The following is a 14,250-nucleotide window of genomic DNA, read 5'->3' as shown; positions in this document are numbered from 1 at the left end:
AGGTATTGCCCGTAGTGCTGCATTAACATCATCGAGCAGACCTTCTGAGGGTACTTCACGTAATATATATATATATATATATATATATATATATATATGTATGTATGTATGTATGTATATATATATATATATATATATATATATATATATATATATATATATATATATGTATGTATGTATGTATGTATGTATATATATATATATATATATATATATATATATATATATATATATATATATATATATATATATATATATATATATGTGTGTGTGTGTGTGTGTGTGTGTGTGTGTGTGTGTGTGTGTGTGTGTGTGTGTGTACTTCCTGAGATACTTTGTTTTGTAATATTGCATTGATTTAATTTTACTGTCCCATTTTTGGGCTTTTTTAACAGCAATGTCCCAAATTTTGAGAAAAAAAGTATAATGAAGGCTTATAATAAACAGTTAAGTGATCATTAGTTTTTGCCATAGATTATTTTCCCACTGGTTGTAACTATGTAACACTAACCAAGGTTATTTTTGTCACCACGGCTTTTTCCCCCGTTGCTGGCGGTAAGTCCTTACAAAACTTAAGTGTCAACACATCACACGTGAAAGTGTGAATGTGAATAGAAACTAGACGGTGCCCTCGCTTCCTTCCTTGTGTAGCCTGCAGTCATTCAGTTGCAGTGTCAAGGCGTGATGCTTTCCTTGGAACGTGTAGATTTTTTTTCTTCTTGTAAATTCAGAAAAAAAGCAAAATAAATCTCATGAAAGTCGACACACTTGAAACATTTATTACGGAATCATTTTTTTCTGGTCTTTTTTTTTTTTACAATCATTATAGAATACATGTGTTCATGAATCAAGGAAAATAAAAAAGTGACTTTGTGTTAAATGACATTCTTAAAAAGCTTAGAATTAAAACACTAAAACACAACAAGGCATGTTGTTAATCCTTTTAATAAAGTATATTTTAACATTTACATACATAAACATTTGAAACAGATAAAATAGATATACGCTTAGGCTGCGATTTATTAATATATGTTTTACATTTGTGTTTACCATCTCTAATCGTTATTAAATTAAGAAAATGGAATTGCATATTTCTATTAAGAGACTATCTGTGTGGAGATGCCTGTTCCTTTTTACAGCTTTGTGTAAACTTTGAAAAAAAATGAACTTTTTGTGTCTTCTACTGAGCAGATCATCACATTTGACAAATACAGATTTGCCCAAATAAAGGTCAAAATACTGTCCAGTAAAGCTCTAAATGTCTTTAAAGGAGGTGGAAACTGTAGCAGCTATTTAATTATATTAAGGTTTGAGTCTTAAAGATTTTTTTAGGAACTTTCTGGAAAGCAGTTGCTTAAATGTAACAAATACAGAGTACTTATCGTTTCCTATTATACCAGATCAGGTATGTGATGCTTGATAGTGAATGAGAGTGATAAACGGCAATGTCACAGTGCTTTTAGTGAAGTGAACGATATACAAGTGAACAGAGCATTTCTAAGAACCCTGTTGATTATTAGAGCCAAACAAAAGACCTCAAGATCTCAACTCATCATCCTTTTTCATAAAAAAAAAAAGAGACACAAGGCATGGTGGTGCTCTCTCCAACCCAGCCGTGCCAAAATCATTGAGTGCTAAATAAAGATCAGGGACGGAATCAACTCGACTCCCCTAATTTTATGAAATATGACGGGGACAATCATGCTGAGTGGAAGTGGAACGCCTGCACAAACTCATCTGTCAATACTGAAATTGGTGATCTTACACATGTAGATGTTGTGTTTTGAGGTTCTAAGATGTGGCGCAACGTATCACATGTGTCTTAATACTACTCTATATGCTGCATTCAACTCTCCAGATACAGTGAGCACAGATGAAGTTTCATTAGCAACACTGGTAGCAGTCCGTAGAGTGGGAAATCGGACGGCGTGCATACAGACACATGTGTAGACAAGGTGTTTATTTAGAGATGCCTTTCTCTGGCTGGTGCCGCTGATGGCTATGTGCATGCCTGCCATAATAAACAAGAAGAAATATGTTAAAGTGAGTCCAGGACATACTGTGAAGTGACAGCGCTTCCAATACCTTTGACAGCTAAGAAGCTGAGGTGGAGAAAAACTGTGGTTCACCTGGTGAGGTCCTCTATGTCCACTAGCATAGCGTCCTGCTCCACATGCAGCTCATCCCTCATCAGCAGCAGCTGTACCAGCTCCTCATTTAGACCTGTTTGAAGATACAAATCCAGTCTTTGAATGTTTGTTTCCCTTGTATGATTGTATTTTATCGTGCCAAGTGTGTGCTTTTGTTGTGATGATGTTAGACAGAAATGTGTTAAAAAATAGGAAGTGAGGAAGAGAAAAACAATCCCGAAAGATATCGTATAAATTCTTAAGTGGACTGAATGTCTTTTGATACTTTATTTGATAGAAATAATAGCATAGATGGCATGAATAAAAATATTAAAATCTGATAAAGTACAGATCAGGCTTTTGGCTTGGTTTTTAATAACTAATTTGTGTCTTTATGCGTGAGTCATCTACTCACTCTGAATCTGTGAATGCAAATCATTCGTGATGACTTGCAGCTGTCCAAGACTCATGTCTCTCATGTCCCCTTGCCTCAGATTCCTCTTCATTAAACCCTCACTGATGTGGGGCAAATGGGGAAGCTGCTCGCATAAGCACACACAGACGGGAAATTACTGCACGTCAAAATGTGTCAAACATTTGAGTGTAAATAAAGACTTAAAAAGTGTTGTTGATTATTAATCAACTGGATCTCTGGATTTTTACATGACGCAGCCTCTAACTGCAACTTGCAACACGTCTGTTCACCAGTTTCAGGGGCTTTCTCATGGTAACATGCACCCACGTCTCACGTACACATAAAAACTTGAGTGTTGACCTTTTCATGTGCCTATGTAGTTTTATTATGTCATATTTACTGAAACACCAACTTACATTCCATTTTCACTTTATTTTCCTTGATATTTTAGTGCCCTTAATAATTTCCTACATTGAATTTTCCATGGAAGAGGGAATTAAGACCTCTGTGCATAAAACCCCTCTGACTCACCAAGTCAGCCACAGGTGAACGTCTGTGAAGCTGAATTTGCCTCTCTACCTCCACCTGCATGCGGGCCATGGGTCGAGCCAGAGCCAACGCCACCCGGGCCTCCTCTTGCAGCCTTCGCTGCACTCGCCAAAACCCACCGCAGTCATCTAAAGGATCTGAATCCTCCTCTCCAGTATCCCGGTCCGACAGGGATGAGCTCTGCTTACTCTGTATAGGAAGTGAGCGATACTGTGATGCAACAACAACTGCGGTCACCTCACGAGTGTAGTGGAACAGAAACACACATAAAACCCACATATGGTGACACAGAGAGACTCGGACACATACCACAGGTGACAGCGGTGTGTCTAGGCTGGTCTCTGTCCTGCTGTCTTCAGCATCGCTGTCCTTGTCGCTGCTGCTGTCATTAACAAAACACACCTGCAGGTTCACCCCACTCTGCAGCCTGAGAACACAAATGCAATATTCAGAGGCGCTCAGATCGCACCCGTTTTAGTCAGAATCACACATTAGAGAGCACAGGCCAATGCTGTTTGCACACAAGAAGCAAACACCATTTAAAATGCATATAAGCATGAAAAGTGGTAAGGCAAAGAGTGAAAACAGTTCATCCATTCTCTTCCGCTTAGTGAAAACAGTCACTTAAAAAAAAAAAAAAAGACAGCGTCAGAAGAAAGTTTCACAGTTTGCTTATGAGTTGTGATTCTGAGGAAGACCAACTGGATTTTTACACCACAACACAAAAAGTCATTTGCATTTGTTTAGTTTCTTGTCTATTTTCTTTGTTTTCATTTGTTTAGGGCAAAACTTATAAATGCATTTGAAAAAGTGAAAATCAGACAATAAAGGTTATGTTTGAGTTATTTCATTTGATGCTTAGCTAAGTCTACAGGCCTATTTAATCTTGCTGTGTGTTACGCTTTGGTGTCCTGCCTGTCAATGTATCTGAATTTTGAAGTCTGTAACTCAGTGTAGCAAAACAAAAATTTCCTGATTTTTCCAGCTGTTAAAGCTTCCCAAGATGTTGCTTCATTACAATGGCGTGGTCCACACATTCATTCTCATATTAACTTATAATTAATCTAATCAACTGTTTTTGCTGGCTAACACCTGAATGCGAAATTGGCTAATAATAATTCACATGATATTAATTCATTTTTGTTGACATTTGTTGGATTCACATGTCAGTGATGCAGTCTGGGTACACATTGGTTAGGGCTGGTCAGTTCACCTAAAATGAACCAAAACCAACATTTAGAACCTCTAACTGATTTAATCTTACGAATGTCGGTTATTTTTAAAAATTATTTTTATTTTTCTGTCAATACAGAATTCGTTTAAAGCACACTCTGCCCTGTCCAGTCTGCCACATGGAAGCATCATGTAGGAAAAGTTAAACATAGGGCCAAATAAAATTAATGTGTCCCTTATTTGGAGACATTTTTGGCTACAGGAGAGTCAACCTCAAACAAAAAGAAGAAAACTGAGAGAAAAATGGTTGAAGCGACTAACAGAAATACCGCCAGTATATTTCAACACTTGGAGCACAACAATATTACATTAGCTAACTGCTCAAGCTTTAATTAATATTAAACATTTAGTTTAGCGGCATATTTACAATAAAAAACCTAATTAATTAATCGCAATCAAGGTAAAATGTTTGCCCATTGACTTTGAATTTCTGCATATATTCATATTTCCAGTGGTTCCTCCATATTGGAATTTTTGGCACATCCCAAAAATTGTTTAGCTAGATCCAAAGATTTAATCACAGATATGGAAACAGCATAGTAAAGCATAAAGCCTTTTATTTATTCAGATTTCTGTTACTTTAGGTCACACAGCAGGTTAGGATAGTATTCATTATGAAACAATTCATCCGACTTTACAACAATGTGAGCAAAGACTCTTTTTCCCATTTCATAAACAAGGTCTTTAAAAATGGTCGGTAACATCTCTTATACAGAAGTGAAGGAAAAAAAACCTTAACCTCAGCCTTTCCAAGGGTTCAAAACACCATTTATTCAATTCCAGATCATGATACTGAAAGAACCTAACAACCCAAAGTAACCTTCCCCTACACTAAGACAAAAACAATTACTTAAACAACACCTCACTAACTCTTTTTGGAATTTCCACCCTAAACTACACCCCGTTACACCTTTACCTCCAACGGGGGAGGGGGTCACATGCTCAATTCCACCAATTGTAGCTGTGGATAACTGTGTCAGGCATTACTTCTTCTTTCGCAAGCTGACGAAACTACTTTCTCAAACATCTACAGTAACGAAGGACAGCCCCACTGTGTGACATAAACTAAAGGGTATTGTGGGAAAAAGGAAAAAAAAAAGTTGGGAGCCAAAAAGCTACTGGAGGTCAACTGGTGTCACGGAGAGAAAGAGTACTGATGTAAGTGCTGCGGCTTTGGTTAACCACGGGGAGTCTGTCATAATGCAAGTCGTTCCAGTTGCATTACATGTTTTTCTATCCAAAACTGCAGACGTGAAATGTCATTTCCATGGAAACTAGTATGTTATTTGATTTCTATCAAATATAGTACTATTTACAATGATATTTTATAAGAAGATATAAAATATTCTCTAAGTAAGTAAAAAAATTACTGATCAACTTATTTTATTTGCATTGCAAAAATAAACAACAAGTCTGACAAATTTAAAAAAAAAACATTGAATACTAATGTTTAAAAAATAAAATATTTGGATATTTCGGATATTTAAAAAAATATTACACTGTCCTTTTATTTTTATTATTTAATGATTTAACGGGCAGGTTGGTGGCACAGAGTTCGAAGAGAGCTGTCTGATTTGAGAACATCATGTCTGAACTGTGTCCCACCATGAAGCTGGGGCATCGCTTAGTTTCTGTGTGGGCAGCTCATCATGCAACAGAGGTTAACCACAGTGCCATGCTCTACGTTCCCATTCTTTCCATACTCTCTAGATAGCCCAATGTCAGTCCCTTTAGACTGACTGTAAACATAACTGTGGCACTCCGGGAAAGCTTTCACTTTCACTTTGCATGTCTGTGACTTAAATGACTCACTCTCATCCTCTGTTGTTGCATAGTCCGTATGAAACCAGCCATGATAATTAAACGTACACACAACTCCAGAACGTCACTGCTTCTAGATAAATTTCTACCAAGGAAAACTATTCCACCTCCCTAATTTGTTTGTTGTAGTTTTCAGCTAACAGTTGTTAGTCAACAAATGACGTAATCTGATGATTAATCCCCTCTCCTGGCTGTAAAGGTCTTAACCCTTTAGCACCCAAGTATAATACAGGTTAAGTGGAGTTATTTTGTACATTTTCTCTGTAAAATCACCAGATAACTCTCATTACTGTGAATCATTTGAATTTCCTCTCCCAAAAATGGCTGAGGACTTACAGTAATGTAAAATGCAGGTAATAAAACCTAGGCGGAGCTGAATTTTATGTCCTTCTTTACACTGCAGTATTTTGTGAATGCTTTTTGCTACAATGATACACTAAATATCCCCCCAAAAGCTCTTCTTCTCTTCTTTCTGAAACCATTTGAATTTTGTCTCTAGCAGAAATGGTAACTGAGTCAAGGTCATTTGAAAGAGCTTGTAAAATGGGCCCTCCACAAGGCCTATTGTAAATAAAGGGTTAACTTAAGGTGCTTCCATGATACAGTTGGCATCTCAGAGACGCGGCCAACAAAATAAATAAATATATACATAAAAAAAAATATTTTCATGAGAGCTAGACTTTAATATGAAAAGGCTTTGTGAGAACTGAGAGCTTCAGGAAACCAAATGAGTTTGATGAAATTCAGTTCACCAAATTTCAGTGATTTTTTTATTTTTTATTTTTATTTTATTGTACATCACTGCTCTCGGAAGATGTTCAAATGCAGTCAGAATGACATATAAAGCCAACAATCTATCACATTATTACTGTTACTATTCAAAATGAACCATTCTCTTCTGCTTGCTCACACATACACTCAGTCAAACGCACCGAGACGAAGGGCCGTTCTTGCTGCAGCTGGTGTAGATGACTGGCTCATCGTCATAGAAACTGCCAAGGGCAAGTTTCTGCCTGATGGACTCTCTCTCATTCCTCTGGGCCTGCCACAAACAGAGAAACGTGGAAGCACAAAGAATATTAACACAGACGAGGCTCCTGTGCTGCCGTCTCTCTCTGCTTGATTTGCCAAGTGGGTCGCTTATTGACAAGGAAGACTGATGAAATTCATAAACAAATGCATAAATTCAGGTAATACCAAAATGAGAGGACACTCTCATTTCTTCTAATCAACTATAAATCCGGTTACACCCGATTAAGAGGGAAAATGTGATGAATTCACATCTACCGTCTACTTTTGATTCCATGTATGAATATGAGTATTAAAACATTCATTATCTGCTACTACTACCAGCTGACAGCCTGTCCAGGATTTCTCATCTGATGCGTGTAAACAGTAGTATTGAAATAGATGTATAGAAAATGATTAAACGAATGAATCTGGCAGATGCAGTCCTCATTAACACTTCAGAGAAACGTACTGTTTCAATTCTGAGAGACAGTGCACATAATTTTTTCCCCCCACAGGCCAGGCCCAGAAAAGACTGAAGAATGAAACAAGAAATAGGTGTATCTATCCAGTTATGTCAGTGCATCTGAATGCATTTTTATTAAAGATCTTTGTTCATTACAATCATAGGATTGTAGTGACGGTGAATCATCCATAAATGGCTTCTTTCACTAATTTATGCATCACATTTCATCATCAAAACAGCAGGTACTATTTAAACTGGTTAAAAAAATTCCATTGCATTCTTTTAGTGCTGCTGATTCAAAATGCCGTGTCACTGTGGGCTGGTGTTTTACAGCTTCCTCTTCCTATGTGACTAGTTTCTTTTGACCGACGTCCCATTTTTCATACTTTTTGTTTCACTTTAATGACATTGGATCTTTATGTTCTGCCCCCTTTCCCTCATCTGTATTTCTCATTCTTTTCCCCTTTAACCTTTTGAGCTTCCACACCCGAGCCTTCTATCTCGTTTCCTTTTATTTCACTTCATCTCAGCTTTCAGTCTGTAGCTCCCCCTTTGAACCGATTTCATTTTTTCCCCTTGGATCCTCACAACATGATTTTCTATTCTGGCATCAAAGGGAAAGTATTTATATATGATGGATTTGAGCCAAAAACATCTGCTAAAGCTGCCTGAGTTTGTGTGTGCTCTTTGGAACCACACATAATAACACTTCTAAAATTAGGCACGTTTCTCTTATGTTTCAGCGTTTGTACTCAAAATAGCTGCAAAACTGATACATACACATACACACACCACTACACCCTCTTTTTTTGTGACGCATCCTTAGATGAGGATGTGACGTAAAAGCATAAATGAGTTCATCGCCATCATTCTCCAAACCAACGCTGGCCCCTGCTCACCCACTTCAGACATACAGATGCCCTCCTTACTAACAAAATGACTACACGAGCACATGCACCCCCACAAGCCCAAAATTGTACCCCTTATAAAGAATGTACATGGTATGATGAATGCAAATGTAGAAAGATTTTAGTTCCTATTCAAACAAAAGATAGTATAACATACAATGATATAGATATCAATGATCTGAGATGGAAAATTGTGTCAAATCTGACTGAACAAATGCAGGAGCATACATATTACACAGATATATTCGAGCACAACCACATACGAACACGCCCACTCCCTTTTCCACTCATCCCATACGGCTGATTTATCTACAGCATCACACCCATGATGGATACCTATCATGTATACCTTTAAATAGCTTGTTAAATGCTACAGACCCATCAGAATCACACACTAAATGCAAGCAAATACAAATCCACACACCTGGTAAATGCGTTTCTCTTGGTGCACCATCCTTCAGCGCATCGTACTAAAACAGCCGTCCTGCCCTCCTCTACACTGCAGTGAAACTAGACCCAGGAGACCCTCTCTTATACCGCAGCTCCGTGCAGGAGAGCGAGGGTGGGAGGAAGGGATGACAGAGCGGGGAGGGGAGAGGCAGCAGATAGGGGAGGGTGGGGAGACGTGGGAGCAAGAGAGGAAGGAGTGGGCAGCGACGGAAGCAGAGGAGGAGAGAGAAATCAAGGGAGGGGAAAGAAGAAGCTGCTCAGTGCTGCCACTGCTTTCCTGATCTGTTATCTGTACCTCCATCTTCCTCTATTTTCTCTCTTGCCTTCTCCTCTTCACCTTTCCTTTACTGGAAGGAGAGGGACAAATAATAAATCTGTGTTTCTGATAAATTGAGGCAGACATTTTGGATCTATAAAAAAAAATGGCAGGTGGACTAGGCTAGAAGGCCTAATGGATGAGAATGCAACAAAATACTTAGAGGCCATAGCTGGTTCTCTAATAGATCAACATCTGATTATTGGCCTTACACAGCGTAGTAGATTTATTATATTTGTTTTGTCTTCTGGAGGAATTTCCTACAGCCTCATCCCACATCAAAGGTACAAGTGTAATGAGCCGTAAGAGGCATAAGGAAGCACATGACGCATTTGTCCACATGTGCATAAACAACCAGTGTTACACACACACACACACACACACAGGCTTGCAGTTAGTTCCCACAGTGCAGTTGTTCACTGATTAAATGACTAAAGACTGAGTCATCTTCCTTCTTTCATCAACATCAAGCCAAATATTCTCAGTCTCTCCATGCCAGGAATTTTTGCTTATGGAAAATATGCTGCATATATATATATATATGAATGCTGCATGCATATAAAAACAGTTACAGAACTGCATATTGCAAATATGGCAATAAACACAGCCTGTTGTTGCACTTGTCTTTTACCCAAATTTAATTTTTTCCCTATAGCCCATTCCTTTTTATTTGGAGAAGTCTCTTCAACAGCTACAAGAGACGTAGCCATCAGAATAAGTGTCCTCATTTATTTCCATGTGTGGATCAAACAACAGACACAGTGAATCACTCACAGAGATGCTGGACAGCCTGGTTCTTGCTACACTGTAACAGTGATCTGCCTGTGGTGCAAAGATATCCTTAAGCTCCTCTGCCCAGCTGTGACTGTTTACCATGCATCCTAGTCTTCCTCCCTGATGCTGTGCATCTTCCCACCAGTGGCACGTTGTGGCCTTTCTAGTGAATACGTCTCCCTCCTCTTCCTCATCCATGTCCACATCATAGTCCTCCATAAAGATACAAAGTAGAGTAGGCGGAGCAAATTTTAGAGATGGAGGAGGAGCTGAGAGATCTGGTCGGGAATCTAGCCAGACATAAACAGGAGAGGAATACAGATCTTTGACCAAAATTAGTTGTTTAAACGACGGCTGTTCCAGTCTATTTAATGCACGGTATCTTAATGTTTCCTGTGGTAGCATGGATAGAAAAAAATAGATTATATAATAAAATGAGATTTAAAAAAAATGTAGAATTTCAGTCTGATTTTAATCCTTTCATTAAGTTCATTTAAACAAAGCCACAAAATAAATCTATAGCCTGATACAAACATCCAAATTCTTTGTCACTAGTAAAAAGATAAAGCAAAATCCTGTGTACTACAAAACGCTCACCTTGGCTAAAGAGATGAAACCACTTCTTTAAATGATTGAATAATTTAACCAGCTGCAGCAAGACACACGCAGTGTTGCATGAATGATCTACTTGATTTCTTGTTCTGGAGCTCTGGACCCTCCAAGTAGTGTTTAGAAAATGAAGTGGCTGAACGACAATGAGCATGTCTGGATTCAGAGTCCAGCATTACACGTCGTTCAGTTGTCACGTGTGGTTGAATTTCAGCGAAGTGCGTACACACAGTCACGGAGTGCCCAAGGGGGAAGAGCACTGTAAAAATATATAGGAGCAGACAGAATAGGGTCTGTATGTGCAGTGGGTGAATGGGATTTATGCACCAACTTTTTTTTTTGCAAAGACAAGAAAAAAAAAATTGTGTTCCATAAACAAGAACTAAAGGTAGCCCTCTAGAGACTTTGATTCATTGTCTTAGTATAAGCTCTAACAAGTATTGACGGGGCTTGCTATGAATAGGTCAAACGTTTGAACAATAATTCAGTTTGGCGTTTTAGAAAGGGGTGTACCATGACAACCAACATGCTTAGGACTGTGCATTTCACCATCATTAAATGACCAGTCCTTTTCACATGAATGAAGAGTGTAGTCTTTTGTAGGGGGGGGGGGGGGGGGGGGGAGAGAAAAAAAAATAATAAAAAACAAACAAACACACCAAACACATGAGAACAAGTTCACAGTAGAAAAATCTTTAATTTTCATCATCATCATGCTCCGCGAGAACACAAGATTTTCTTAGAACAATTCAACCATTACCAAATTCACACCAACAAGAAACCCTTAGCACTTACAGCTCTGCTTAATTCAGTCAGGGACCTCCTTGACCTCTGTACTGAGGAAACCTGGAAGCAATTTGCAAAGGGAAGCCTGAATGTGTTTGGAATCTAGATTTAAAACCTGCTTTGGCCATGTACTTCTGGTCATCGGGGAGTTTCTTAGCCTTGTATACAACATATGGCTCAAAGGGGAGCTTGTCAAATGGAACATATGGTGCTATAGGGGCTGCAGAGGTTTCTGGGCTGACAGGGCTTGGGTAACTCAGTTTCACAGGGGAAGCTGGGTAACTTGGCATAGCAACTGGGGTAAATTGAGACCAAGTAGGTTGCTTTGGCAAATTTGGTTTTTGTTGGTATGAAGGCTTTCCAAAGAAATATTCAGTCTCCGGGTTGTAGTAGTAAACCTGAGTTTTGTCAGGGATCATTTGCAACTGTTGGACTGGTGGAAGGTAGTGCATATTAGGAAAATGTGCAGGGTAATAGGCAGGGCTCTTGGAAGGAATTTTGTTGCCACTAGGTCTAACAGCCGTAGGTGGTGCCACAGTGGTTGTAGCTGGTGGCACAGTGGTCTTCACTGGGAGAAAGGAGGAGTAGTAGGGGTAATAAAAGTTATATGGGTAGTACAGAGGGTATGAATATCCAGGTGGCTTTGTGTGAGGGCGAGTGGTAGTTGGGTTAGTTTTAGCACCTGGTGCCATCATATGCATGTAATAGTTATACCAGTAGGAATTATATAGATTAGGATAATAGGGCTGTTTTGCTTGTCGTCTTGAGCGATGGAAGTGCCATGGCCTGAGAGAGAAAGGAAATTTCCTGGACTGTTGAACTGGGCAGATGAATTCAACTGCCATCCCCCGCCAATTCATTGGCAACACATATCTTCCATTCTGAAACAAAGAAACCAAACATGTTTTGGCCTGGGTTTGTTTTTTTGGCAAATTTAGCATCAAGCAGTTATACCAACTCTAAGTTTGAAGAGATCTTTTTCAAAACTACCAAAAGAAAATATAGAATTCATCAATTAGTGCAGATATGAAAACCACATTCCATCAAGTCCAGGTCCTTTTAAAAGAAAAAAGAAAAAGAAAAAAAAAAAAAGCAGCATACCTCTGTTAGCACACTGCAGGCATTATATGGGACATTTAAAACTAGTCCCAGTGCGTTCTGCTGCATTGAGAAACCACAGCTTTCAGGCACATGCTTCAGTGGTAAGGGTTGTGCATTTTCTGAGAGAAGGAGAAAACATGCCAGTATTCAATGACAGTTTTTAAAAACCGTTTTGCATACTTATAATATTTTTTCTACCTATGTGCAGTTGTAGATCAGCAGCACCAGGCCCCATGGCCTTCAGCTTCATCTTGTTATCACTACAGTGTAGTGAAGAGTTTAATTGCCTCCATGCTGCTTCATTAGCAGTGTCATTCTTCAGCTTTGATCTACTCTCTGCTTTAGGAAGAAAGATATCCCAACACAAAGTTAACTGCAACAACCTTTGCCTCAAGTGTACCGAGCATATCAAATTAGCAGAAACAGCCAAGTGTTACCTGTGATGCTTGACTGATGCAAGTCAACTTGCAGCAACGCATGTCCTGTGGCAGCTGCAGAAGAAGCAGGTCCTGACTGGGATTTAAGCCTTTTTCCATTAAAGAGAATGCTTCCCTTTCTTCCATCTTTCACTGCAGTCTCACTAGATCCCTCATGTTTAACTTTTTTGCCCAGCACTTGCAAGTTTAAACAAAGGGCTAAAGAGCACAGGAGTAATGTGACTGCCACAGTTTGACATGCTCTACATCTCCCACTTCTATCACCTCCCATAGTGGTGACACAGTGCAGATGGAAAGCACTTCACAGCGATGCAGAACAACTAAATCACAGCTTCTGATGCTGTCTGCAATTTGTCACCAGCTAATCAACACAGTTACAGTTTGCACCTGTGGCCTCATTAAGAGCCTTTGGCAGCTGACTCTAGTGTTGTCCTGGGATAAGTAGAACATTTTTTATGGAGCATGAAATGCGTGGAATTCTATAGTCTTCATAACTCATGAGTTTGCAGACAAGATTATCCTATTTAGATATACTGTAGACAAGTGTAGGCTCTGTCTCTTGTTAAACTAATTTTGGTTAAAGTAAAATTATTCTCCTTTGGAACATAAGTGAATTGAATAAAGAAAAATTCAAATAAGTCTAGGTAGGTTATTCCAATGAGCTTAAGAAACTCTTCTTTGACTCGATTAATAATCAAATAAAAGTTCTCAGTTTCAAGAATTACAGTAGTAAACACCATCTAACCGTAGCTTGAACACTGAATGACTGAGCAGAGAAGAGTTTTATAAGATCCTGTAAAAGAAAAAGAACTGAAAAAAAAATTGAAATGCAGCAGTTGTGTAGTATTTGCTTCACCATTTAGTTACATCTTTACACTATATATGCATTTGTCAGAATGCATGCAGAAGTATGAAACCAGAAGTACAAACTAGTAATTTCATCATGGTGCCACTTTATAAATGCCTACCCAATAAAATGCTGCAATAAAGCAGAAAAAAACACTTTGTAGCAAATAACCAAACCACAAATGTGATTTAAAAAATTCATACAAAAATTGACATCTCATAATATGTGTTGTTTTTAATCAATTGCAGGTTAACAAGTTAAAAGAAAAATGAAATCACTTTGTAATTTGCATTACTAACATTAATATCTGAATAAACCTGTATGTGCAAAGTGTGCCGTTAAAATATGTCTGTGAAGGTTCTCAGTCATCCAGATCATCATAGTCAAAGGAGCTTGCAAAG

At 38.5% G+C, this 14,250-nt stretch overlaps 1 protein-coding gene across 7 annotated transcripts; it reads right to left on the bottom strand.

The window, feature by feature from the left end:
* Positions 1-759: 759 nt before the first annotated feature.
* LOC113011138 (schwannomin-interacting protein 1) lies at positions 760-13,352 on the bottom strand. 7 transcript variants are annotated; one of them, XM_080292429.1, is made up of 11 exons: positions 13,003-13,352; positions 12,764-12,901; positions 12,566-12,684; positions 10,667-12,345; positions 10,070-10,359; positions 7,080-7,189; positions 3,403-3,520; positions 3,076-3,282; positions 2,545-2,668; positions 2,086-2,223; positions 760-2,011 (listed from the first exon to the last, which is right to left on the bottom strand). In XM_080292429.1, the coding sequence occupies exons 4-10, from the start codon at positions 10,830-10,832 to the stop codon at positions 2,126-2,128; spliced, it is 1,113 nt and encodes a 370-aa protein (XP_080148555.1). In that variant the 5' UTR covers positions 10,833-12,345; positions 12,566-12,684; positions 12,764-12,901; positions 13,003-13,352; the 3' UTR covers positions 760-2,011; positions 2,086-2,125. The 7 variants fall into 7 exon arrangements, with proteins under 7 accessions (XP_080148555.1, XP_080148554.1, XP_026006318.2 ...); XM_080292428.1 differs by lacking the exons at positions 12,566-12,684; positions 12,764-12,901; positions 13,003-13,352 and having other exon boundaries at positions 2,130-2,223; positions 10,667-10,880; XM_026150533.2 differs by lacking the exons at positions 12,566-12,684; positions 12,764-12,901; positions 13,003-13,352 and having other exon boundaries at positions 2,130-2,223; positions 10,169-10,359; positions 10,667-10,847.
* Between the last annotated feature and the right edge of the window lie 898 nt (positions 13,353-14,250).

Source organism: Astatotilapia calliptera, chromosome 18 (assembly GCF_964374335.1).
Source record: "Astatotilapia calliptera chromosome 18, fAstCal68.1, whole genome shotgun sequence".
Lineage (NCBI taxonomy): Eukaryota > Metazoa > Chordata > Actinopteri > Cichliformes > Cichlidae > Astatotilapia > Astatotilapia calliptera.
The sequence above is the reverse complement of the archived record's forward strand: the minus strand, read 5'-3'. Positions and strand labels throughout refer to the sequence as shown.

Excerpts from the sequence above, each read along its gene's own strand:
- LOC113011138 (XM_026150531.2), bottom strand. The coding sequence starts at position 13,273 with ATGGGAGGTGATAGAAGTGGGAGATGTAGAGCATGTCAAACTGTGGCA. Across the intron at positions 12,685-12,763 it reads TGATCTACAACTGCACATAG|AAAATGCACAACCCTTACCA; the intron begins GTAGAAAAAATA and ends TCCTTCTCTCAG. Across the intron at positions 12,346-12,565 it reads CCTGCAGTGTGCTAACAGAG|AATGGAAGATATGTGTTGCC; the intron begins GTATGCTGCTTT and ends TCTTTGTTTCAG.